This window comes from Oxyura jamaicensis, chromosome 21 (assembly GCF_011077185.1).
Source record: "Oxyura jamaicensis isolate SHBP4307 breed ruddy duck chromosome 21, BPBGC_Ojam_1.0, whole genome shotgun sequence".
Lineage (NCBI taxonomy): Eukaryota > Metazoa > Chordata > Aves > Anseriformes > Anatidae > Oxyura > Oxyura jamaicensis.
Window position 1 is genome coordinate 7,962,858 of NC_048913.1, and position 10,936 is coordinate 7,973,793.

The 10,936-nt window shown below is 52.0% G+C and overlaps 1 protein-coding gene across 4 annotated transcripts in view; it reads right to left on the minus strand.

Moving 5' to 3' along the window:
- USP48 (ubiquitin specific peptidase 48) overlaps positions 1 to 10,936 on the minus strand; it is a 32,296-nt gene that overhangs the window by 21,001 nt on the left and 359 nt on the right. For 2 of the 4 annotated variants that reach the window (XM_035344537.1, XM_035344534.1), the window contains exons 2-11: positions 10,598 to 10,718; positions 10,329 to 10,485; positions 9,396 to 9,523; positions 7,837 to 7,961; positions 7,164 to 7,272; positions 5,733 to 5,866; positions 5,417 to 5,499; positions 4,928 to 5,107; positions 2,442 to 2,567; positions 126 to 275 (exon numbers count right to left, since the gene is read on the minus strand). In XM_035344537.1, coding sequence (XP_035200428.1) covers positions 126 to 275; positions 2,442 to 2,567; positions 4,928 to 5,107; positions 5,417 to 5,499; positions 5,733 to 5,866; positions 7,164 to 7,272; positions 7,837 to 7,961; positions 9,396 to 9,523; positions 10,329 to 10,485; positions 10,598 to 10,718 — 1,313 coding nt within the window. The remainder of the gene's footprint in view (positions 1 to 125; positions 276 to 2,441; positions 2,568 to 4,927; positions 5,108 to 5,416; positions 5,500 to 5,732; positions 5,867 to 7,163; positions 7,273 to 7,836; positions 7,962 to 9,395; positions 9,524 to 10,328; positions 10,486 to 10,597; positions 10,719 to 10,936) is intronic. The other 2 variants (XM_035344536.1, XM_035344535.1) reach the window with 2 other exon arrangements.

A 10,936-nucleotide genomic window follows, 5' to 3' on the forward strand; every position in this document is an offset into this window, starting at 1 on the left:
AGGGCTACAGCTAATGCCTTCCAGTGAAGCATGCTGGCCACAGAACCACGTTGCGGGTTAGTTACAAAACATTACTAATCTTAACAATGGTCTACTACAAAATACTACCACAATATCTTACAGACCAGCTTCAGCAGGTAACCTTTGGTAGAGCTCCTTCACCTCTTCATGCTTGATTTTGCCTCTGGCCACACTCTGTTTGCGCATCTCGGCCATTTCGTTGCACCACTCCTCAAACTTGCAGTTATCGCGCTCCACCAGCTCCTGCAGGAAAGCTGCCGGGAAAGGAAAAAAGCAAAACCCACCAGTCACCTGAAGGAAAAATGCCAATTATGGTGATTATCCCTGTGGTCGGTTATCTGGGGATAACAAGCAAACCTAAAGGTTCCCCCCCACAGCTACCAACACACGAGGTCTTTCTGAAAGCCAAACGCACGGGTATCGCTCTCCCCAGTGTTTATGGCAGTAGATGATTAAACACAACTGTCCTGCGGGATACAGCGGCACCCAAGAAAATAATTTACTCGGGGCCGTGGGGGGGGGGGAGCGATGCTTGCTGCATTAGAGAAATCCCCTGCTTGCTAATAAGCCTACGCCGAGCGCTGGCAGTCGTGTGAAGTGCAACGGGGCTTGGCAAGAGGCTGCAGAGCTGGAGCGCAGCAGGACGCCTCGCTGCCTGCCTCAGTCCCTCCCTGCTATTCCTCTCGCTCCAGCCACTTCTCCGCCTCCCACCGAGAGCAGCTCCTTGCTTTGCCAAGGAGCTCTGGTTCTCAGGGCAGAAACGAGGGCCTCGCACACCACGGGTACACCTGTGGCCGCCACGCGGGTCCCAGCGCGCAGTCCCACAGGAACGCATGACCTCGACGAGAAGGACCAAGCGCGTTTTGAGCCCAAGGGCACAGAGCCCTCATGAATAAGCTGGGGCAGATCCTCCTGTTGACAGGAAGGTGAGCGCAATAGGAATTTGTGCTGTCACCATCGGAAAAAAACTTGGCGTGGAAAAAGATAAAACACTTCCCTTGCGGTGCTGGTGTAAGAGAGGGGTAAAGCACCGCTGCTTATCTCAAGCCTTTTCCTATTTAACAATATTTTGAAGAGCTAAAATATTTCAGAAAGGTTAACGCCTGTGCAGCCAGGGAGCCCAGTACCCACCTTGGGAGAACATACAGTATTAAAAAAAAAACAGCCTGACCCATTCACCCTCCTGGTCACGGGCTAGGGCGCCAAGTTACATTTCTCCACTGACCTGGAAGGCCGTTTTTTAACAGCATCAAAGCAAAATGCCACAAATTTGCAGTTACATGAAGCCTCCCCAAAACCGCTGGCTTGCCTGCTGCCCTTTGCTCTGTGTACCTGGCACGCTTCCATGTGAAACAAAGGCAACCGCAGGGCTGCTCAGGAATTTGAAGCTGGGTGGAGAAACTTTGCCGAGTATTGTTTTGGGCAGAGGGGTAGGAGGCAACGGAGCATAAGAGAGCTCAGCAAAGAGACTGAAAAGACAGATTCGAGGCATGAATTAGCACCATTTCCCAGAGCTGCATGGCTCAGAGGGTGGGCTTTTGAGGTGGGGGGCTGGAAAAGGTTTGATGCTGTGTTTAGGGGGTCCTTGTGCGTTGGAGAAAGCTATACAATTCACCCCTGCCACCACCCTTTGCATCCAGATAACCTGAACGACACCCATCGCTGACAAACAGCTCAGGTCCAAAGGGTAACCAACAGCTCTCGCCCCTGCTTGACAGAAAAGGGAAGAAGGTGGAACCCACCTCCGTCCCCCGTCAGCACCAGAGCCCTAATTAATATTTTGAACCAAGTAGATGCGAGTGCTGAGCATCATTAAATCCACAGGCCAAACCTACAGGGATTTCTGCCACCCCCAGCACTTCTAAAGCAAGACACGAACGTGCTAGTACAAAACTCTTGTTAAGGGCTTGCATCCTCTCATTTTTATGCCGTTTATTCTCGATACGGCAGAGATTAAGCACTTGTAGAAGAAACCTGACATGTGTCAGGATTATTCACCTGCAGCACAGTACGTGCACTGCCAATGACATTTAACCACGCTGTTCTCCTTCGCCTTTGGGAACCCGAGCGGCTCCGGTGGGATCCAGCAAACGCCAACACCCCCGCCCCGGCAGCGGGACATGCTGCAGATGTTAGCTCCCAGCGGGATTCTCTCTTCCTATCCCCCTTCCCATCTGCTCTTGCTGGTCAGGTGCCCTGAACAGGCACAGAGATGATGTTATCAGGTTAATATTATTTCAAGTGCTGGGGAAGTCCAAGGGTTTGGCTGCGCGTGACCCAGGTCCTGCCACCACGTTGCCATACGGCGCCTTTGGACCTGCCAGGCAGCAAAAGGTGCTTTGAGCAGAGCCCCGATTCCCGGCCGTCTCAGAGCATCGTGAGAAGAGATGGAGAGGCCAGGAGAGTCAAAGCTCCCTTACCTGGTACTTCGACTGTCAGGGACTTCTCCCGGGTCTGCAGCCTGTACACCAGCATGTAGGCATTGCGTGAGCAGTGAGTCCCTTTCCCACACTTCGGTTTGCGGGTCTGAGATTTAGAAGGCTCCGCTGCGGTAAGCAAGGGAAAACACCATAAGCACACGAGCTGCCTTACTGACTCCTTCAACGGGCCGAGTTTGCCACCTAGCCGGCTTCCCACTCCCCGCGTGCTGCGCCCTGCCAGGCCTCTCTGCAGGCGCTGGCTTGGCATCAGCCAAACTTTTATCCCACAGCAAGACCCAAATCCTTCCAGCGTTTCTGGAGGCGGGACGATTCAGAGGGACTAAATTAGGACCCTGCTGTAAACCACTCTCCATCAGAGAGCCTTTCTTCTCTCCCTGGCTTCGCCTTGCCAAGCCAAAAGTAGCTTTTGCAAAAACATCCTTTCTTCCCTCTGCCTCGTCAGTGTTGGTGTCCTGACACCAAAGAACAAAGTCAGAGCCTCAGCGAAGAGAATCTATTCACGTGTGACCATGGATGCAAAAAACATGGACCAGTTGGGCAGCTTTTATGAAGCAAACAGCCGTGGGAATGATTTCAGAGCAGCTGGCTGTATGATGCAAACTCATGTTGAGAGAGTGACTGCTTCCAGACTGCCAGGCAAGGAAAGCACACTTCTATACAGCTGCAGCTTCAAAAATCAACCTTTTTTTAAAAATAAAAAATAAAAAAGGAACAACGCTCTGTAGGTCAAACTACAAACGGAATATTGATTTTTTTTAGTGTATTTTTTTCCAGTTCTGGGAAAAAAATATGTGCATCTTCCACCACACCATCCAGGGGACTTCCTAGCCGGTCTTTATGTGCAGTTTCTCCAAATATTTTACAAATTGTTCCCATCTGCATGGCCCGGCCTCAGGACTCTCCCCACAGCAGACCTCTGCTTTACATTACCAACCTTCTCCTGCTGTCGCATGTGTTGGTAACGCAGAGGACGACTCTCAAACCCCAGTTTCGCTTGGAGTAGGCAAATAACATCAGCACTTCAGAACTCTGCTTAGCCTATTAAGGCTTCCAGCCTGCAGAGGTTTCTAAACTTGCTTTACTTACGTTCTTCCAGCAGCCTTGTGTTTCAGCAAGACTACGTTCTTGCAGTTAAGCATAAACCTTTACAGGACCGAGGCCACAGCAGCTTATTTGCCTCTTATTTTTGATACTCTGGGTAACTCATGAGGTTAGAAAGAAAAGGCTGCGAACCTTTTATTTCTTCTCAGGGCTTATTTTCCTACCTTACACCACTAGATGTCTAGCCAGCTTCACGATTTGGTTGAAAGCTAGCGGTAGTCAAACATTAACAGGATGACAAAGCTGCTCTGGTGGCAGCCTGCATTTATGCATGTCGTGATGAAATGCAAGAAGGTGTTTACTAGCAAGAGAGCTGAAAATAAAGTGGCATCGTGCAGATGCGTGCATGGGAGGAAACAGGAAAGGCAGACTAACACCCCATGTCTGCTCAAGGGTGTGCTCGGGCTGACGTGGCTTTAAAACACGCTAAGGGAGCAAATAAATTTGAGGGTGTCTTTTTCATTAAGCTGTTATTTAAAGATGCTTTAAAGAAAGGCAACATGTCATAAAGTCCAATTATTGGTGCTGGAGACACAGCAAAGAACGAGTGGCGTGGTGGGTCAGCGTTTCTGGGAATGGGTTAGTTGCATTTTAAGTGAGATTTCTGGCATTAACCTCCCCTTTTCCCGACACCACAAAGTGTTCTGCACTGACGTGCGCTGAGGAACGCTAAGCAACTGCAAAACCGAGCACTTAAGCTGTCAATTTAAAACTGATCCACTCCTATGTACTGCAGGCTGAGAAACCCACGGTCCTAGGCTCAGCCAGCACAGGGACACCCAGACCCTGTACTGCCCGGGTTAGCTGAACCAGAACACCAGCATGAGGCAAGCTGGCAACTGTAGAACAGAAGACTGCAAAGGAAAAGTAAAAAGAGCTAACTAAAGAGGCAGTTTTGGCTTTCAGATTATTTAGATCAAGATTTTTATGAAGACTCTTTACTGCCTCCTAAAGTAAAACACCTCATTGGAAACGAAAACAACATGTTAAGGAAACTGAAAGCAACCTCGTTATCTGCTCCTAAGCCTCCTCCTGCACGCTGGCCAAGGAAGCGGCAGCTCGCCTGTTTCATCCTGATAGGCATCCTGGGTTATCAGCGTGTTATCTGCCATGCGGCAGGCAAGAGGAATACTAGAGCAGAGGAAATGATCACGAGGTGTGCGTAAACACTCACACGGGGCTGAAATGAAGAATATCTGGCTGCAATTAACAGAACTGCTGTTTCACACATTACTCCTAAGACGTGACAGCATGCGTAGGAGTACTTTTGTTTTTACGAGTATCAGGGCCTCCACATATTCAGCCTCTGTGGTTTTGGTGAAAAGAGTTATTTTAAAAGGGCACTCACAACTTAAAGGTTTTACCTAGATCTTCCTCAATCCCCAACTGCAGTTTCTTCCCCTCCATCTTTTCTATGTCTTCGTCATTAAACTTGTACCACTCGCCCGTCTGCGGATCCTTCACGTGGGCGATGTAGTGCCCAGAGTACGCGCTCACACCTCTGTGTATGAGGACAGCACTGAGCTCATACACATAGACACCACCTGGAAGGGAAATGGAAGTTATTTGGCTCTCTGGAGAAAACAGACACATTTTCCTTCTTAGTACCTAAGTTCTTTGCATTTTTTTTAGCACATGAAGACTGCACCTGAACTCCCATCTCTCCAAGACCCCCACACAGCTTTAGGCAGCTTCCACGACCTGCGCAGCTAGGTGGATGCAGCTGTTACTTGAAACAAGGGCTTCACACAAGCCGTACTGTAACTTCCCAGCAAGAAGTGGATTCAGACAAGACCTCCTCTTGTCTGACAAGAGGCGGTGGACACCATTGACAAACACAGCGTGCAACTCACTCTTTTGCTCCATAAAAGGTTCCATGTCAAGCAGCTCAGAGAAGCCGATGTAGGTGTTCAGCTTCTTCTTATGGCCGGTTTGCCTGCGCGAAGGCAAATGGCCAAGCTTCAGTTCAGGGGACAACAATAACAGTTCACATCTCACAGCTACTTCCCTCGAAACCCGCCGAGCATCCCAAGAGAAGCTCATGCACGCACTCAATCCTCAGTATCTCAAATCAATGCAGAAAGAGCAGAGCAGATGGCTTTCCAAAGAGTTTCCACGCAACCCAAGGCACTCCTGCTTTTACAGCACGCGCTCCAGTGAGAGGCTTACCTGTCGAACACGAAGCGCATCAGCTGCAGGTTGAGCGTGCACGGAAGACTCAGCAGCCTGATCTTCCTCGTGGCATTCTGCTTACTCTGACAAGTTTCACAAAAATAACGATTGTCTCCTTCTAATTTTTCTTCCTGACCAGGGGGCAGAAAGAAAGATCTTGAGAACAGGTTACCTCTGAAAAGCCAACCACTCCAACCGAGCTGCCCACTGGACTGCGTAGAAGTTATTTTAACCATTTCAGTCTCTACCCAGCTGCTTTCCAAAATAATCTCCAGGTTAAAAATTCACAGTCCTCTGGGCTAACGGGGTGCTTTCCAGCACAGCCTGGCAGGCTGCTGTCACTTTAGGGAACGCTTCAGCCTGCACCAAGCCCTGCGCCCAGTTCTCAGGCTGCTTACAGGACCCTCGAGTTTGCTCTCCACTTGACCAAAGTGCCTGGAGCTGGTTTCTACCATTAGGGCTAAGGAAGAAGAAAACAAATCGCCCTTGTACGAGATCACGCAGACCGAGTTAATGTACAGCCACATTCTAACCTGGGAACGACAATCCCCTTTGCTCAGCAAAACAAACATCACCAGGGAAAAAGAGGAGTCTGTGCAGACCCAGCGGCAGGATCAGGCCAGAGAACTACGGCTGTGCTCAACAAGGTCACCCGCCGTTCCATTTGAAGGAGGGCCAGACAAACTTAAGGTCACTGCGGCGGCGCAGCAGCCATGCAGCCTTTAATGGGCAGACACAGACCTGTCTTTTTTCAGAGCAGAGCAACTGGCTTGCTGAGCACAGCACTGAAGGCGCTGCCCAGCAGCCAGATGGCAGCCCAGGTACGGTCACTTCAGGTGAGTTCTGCCCTCAATGTTTTTAGTTGAGTCCCCACCTTGCGCCTTTAACACGCCAGCAACTATAGATCTAGGCAAATTTTCAAGTCGAATTAAGAGCACTCGCAGCTGTTCCTGCAGCTATTCCGGGTCCTTTTTTGAGTATTTTTGAGAGCACGTTTTAGAGCAGGGAATGTCTCCTGTTGCTATGCAGATGAGCACCAATATAGAAAACACACAAAGCAGCCATTCTCCCAGTGCTATCCATGACAAAGCATGCCGGGACTTCTTGTCAGGCTTTGGGCGCTTTTTCTCAACTTTCCCAGGAAAGCATTTTGACTAAATACGTGACTTCCAAGTGCTTTTTAAAGCTGTTCATGCGCATGTGCAACACTCCTGCTCAGAGCCACTCCTTGCTCCCTGACTTCTGAGTGCGTGACTCAGTCCTAATTTTCTGGGTCCACAGAAAAGCGTTTCCTTCTGCATTCATCCCACTGAGAGAACTGTCTGAGCTGCCCACGTCGGTCCAATACCAACCTCAGAAGCTGTTAATTGAAGAAAGGAATCGAAACACCTTGCTAAGAATAGCAGGACTCAAAAACCAAGTCTGTACCTTGAGAAACTCTGTTATACAGTCTGTCAACTGCTTGTGCCCTTGGATGTTTAACTCCAGCTCATAAAATTTAGACACAAGTTTGGACTCCCTGCCACACTGGTTGCAGCTAGGATGAAAAAAAGAAAAAAGACAAAAATGCATGAGACAAGTTCACTGATTCATTAACTCCCCAACCACTAACTACTCCTTGAGCTCTGTAACTAGGAGGAAAACCTAAGTCAGAGCTGCTACGGTGCAGACATCTACAGCACGCTGTGCAAGATGGCGCGCACAGGATAACATCTACCTGGAAAAGGAGCACCTGCCTACAACTCTTATATACCCTTCTCCATCAGGTGATTTTTGAGGTGAAATCCACAGCTCTGGAACTCAGGAATGAATCGGGTACGATGACACCCAAGCACTCCATTTTCTGTCTCGAAGGACTTAACGTTCCATTAGCTCACTCGCACATTTAATTAGTAAATTTTCATTAAAGGATTGAAAACATCTGGCAAACTGCAACAACAACAGGCACACAGAATCGGGAAACCTAAAAGCTGAAAACCTCTTGCACAGCATTTCAGGGGATTACCTGCCTGCTCCAGCTGTTAGAGATCTCGTCCCCTCAGATTCTTCTAAAACGTTTAAATATTTACAGGAACGTTCTTCCCAAAGACCACATACTTACACTGTGACATACGCGTACTCGCCACAGAACTGCTTTTGTACGATGTTTCGAACATCTGGATTTTTTTGTTTGGATAAAGTATCTTCCAGCAGTGACATGAACAGCTTTGAAAATTCCTGGGCATCCTAGAACAGAAAGCCAAGCTGGTTAACAATACGCCACAGCACAAAGCGCAATCACAGCCTCGCTGCTAATTTACTGCAAATTACACACAGGCTGCACGGAGACTTTGGCGTGCGCTGAATAGAAAAAGACCAGTCAGGAGAACTAAAGGAAAGAGGAATTTGCCTAAAAGGAGCACAAGGCCCCCAGCGTGAGACCACAGCGTGAACGAAGCTGGCTCCCGGCCAGCAGCTCGGGGTGGTTTTGACTTCTGCCCCGCTGCTCGCAGGGTTCTGGATGGGAAACAGCGGCTTGTTAACCGCGTAAATCCCTGCACGACTCCACCTGGTGCATCGACACCGGCTTCTGCCGCTCAGACGTGATGACACGAACCATTCCTCTGCCCCATTTGATCACAGCTGTGGACAACAGGTCTACACCACCTCAAAGAGCGTGCAGAAGTAGCTTGCAGAGCATTAATCATCCTCTGCCACAGCACAGCCTGGTGGGAGAGTCAATCCCTCCAGCCTACCACTCCCGCACAGTTTTGTCCCATTAACACTCATTTTTCAAAACCTCGGCATGTCCCTGCTTGCACCATATGCGAGAAGGAAAAAATTAGATTAAAAAAAAAAAAAAAGAGAAGCTTCTCTGTGGCTTTGCCCCCTTCCTCCTGCAAGGCCCGGGATCTTCTCCACACGTCGGGGCCTCCCTCTCCTCCAAGCGCCCCGTTTTCCTCGCTCCTTCTCCCGTCCGGCCTTGGCACCAAACCCCACCCCGTTCCCCTCTCCCTGCCCTGCCTGCTGTTGCCCTGCAGCTCCTCTCTGCAGTTCCTACCATTGTCACAGCCCGGCAGGGCACGCTGCTGTCCTGTAACGTCACCAGCCGCTAACGACCGCTTCCTTCCCAAGGAACAAGGAGCGACATTCCCCTCGCTTATCACCCTGAGGAAACGCGGCCAGCGCTCCCGCACTTCCTCCAGCTGCCCCCCCTTGCTTCCCAAAGCGTATTTCCAAGCAGCGCCCTGCTCCTGAGCCCTCTGCAGCTTCTGCAACAGTCCCGCGGGAGCTGCCTGCGGCCCTCACCCTTCCCAAAATGTGCTTTCTCTGCTCCGCAGACTGCCAACAGCTTCTGCTCCCGCAGGGGCCCTCCAGGCCTCGGCCCCCACCGAAGCGCGCAGCACAGAGCCCTTCCCGGTGCCCCCCAGCCCCGGGAGGAGCAGCCCATGAAGGCCCTGTCCGTGAGCCTTGCGGCAGCCCCAGCTCCCCCCCCCGCAGCCTGCTAACGGTCCCCTTGCTGCCGGGCTCCTCCTGACCTCCCGCAGGGCAGGAAGAGCCCTGAGCACCGCTCCTCCCTTGGTGCCGGGCACCAGGTCCCAGCTCAGAGGTGCTGAAACACCGAAAGGGCGGTTTCACGCTTCTTTAGAGAAGGGACTTACAGGCCCAGCTCAGGCCTACCTGCTGCTGTCCCGTATCCAAACCCAGCGCTTTGACGAACCCAGAGGGGTCGATGTATCGCCTCTTGCTGTTCTGCAGCAAGGCGAACAAGTACTGGAGATGCTCACAAATGGTTTGCGGCTCGTAGTCTACAAAAAAAAAGTTGGTCAAGTTACAGCCGATTCTCGAGAGAAGAGATACCTGTTCAAGGTGATCTGCTTGTTCTTTGTACAGGTAAATCTAATGCCTAGAAATTAGACTTTTTTCCCGTTTTAAATTATAACGGGATTTGAAGCGGTTAATGTCAGCGATGACAGCTAAGTCCCAGCACAGGCCAAATTTCCCACAGTGCCGAACACGAGCTGCTCGTCAGCAGCTTCAGCAACACGCGCCCGTTACCACAGAGTAGCAGCTTCTTATTTTAAGCCAAACAGCGAGACGTCGTTTCCTAAGCACCACAAAACAGGACCCAAAGAAATGGGGCAGCTCAGAGCACACCTCCAGCGCTGCACCACGCAGGTGTGGCACCAGAGCCCCTCGGGGACGCAGTGCAGGTGCTACGAGTCTCAGTCGCACCCAGCCCCTAAACCCTCGCGCTCAGCGGGACGGAGCACGGCTCAGCCAGCCCCAGCCCGTGCGCTCCCATCCCAGCACCATCACTGAGCTGGAACCAGTCCAGCAAAGAACGAAACCAAAACAAGTTTTCAGGCAGATCAGATCACTTCGGACTGAGGAGTAACTGAGGCAGAGGATGGCCCGGGTGGGCTCATTCCTAAAAGCTGAAGGGCTCAAAAAGAGCAGCGCAGAGGTCGTCCAGGCAGCGGTAGCACCAGCCATCGACTCGCACGATAACGCCCTTCCAAAGCCAACACCTCCACGCAAGGTTTTTGGGGAAAAAGGAGCAAACCCTCCGTTCCCAGCAGGGAGAGGCCGCCGCGACGAGCTCCCACTGACCTTTGTCTTTGGGGATGCCCTCTCCGGCCGTGTGCTCGCTGCAGGTGCTGGGACACAAGTAGAGGGCTTGCCGGAGCTCCAAGTTGAGAAACCACATCTGCAAGAAAGTGTTCACGTAGCACGTGGCGCCGAGGTTCGTTAAGCCCACGAACGCGTTCTAGCGTAAGAGAGAAAGCAACACTTGTCACTCGCCGCGCCCTGAGCTGCCGGGCCCCGGGGGTAGGGGGGGACACACACGGGGCATCGCCTGCCCCCGTCCCCACCGTTACCTTCTTGCGGCGCTCACAGTTGGGGTCGTCGATGTTGTGGAAGCTGTTCTCGTCGATCTCGCCCAGCCAGACGTGCTCCCCGATGCCCACCAGGCAGTTGGGGTTCCCCCGGCAGTTCCTCCTGCGGGACCGGCACCGGGACCGGCCGTCAGCGCGGGGCGGGCGGCACCACCCGGGGGGGGAGGGGGGAGGGGAGGGGGGTTGGTGGGGGAACGGGGAGCGACGACCGGGACCCCCCCGGCGCTACGGGGGTAGCCCCAGGGCAGGGGGCCCCTGCCACGAACGGCCGGGAAGGGGACGGGAGGGCTGGGGGGGGGGGGGGGGGGGCCGGCCCCCCGG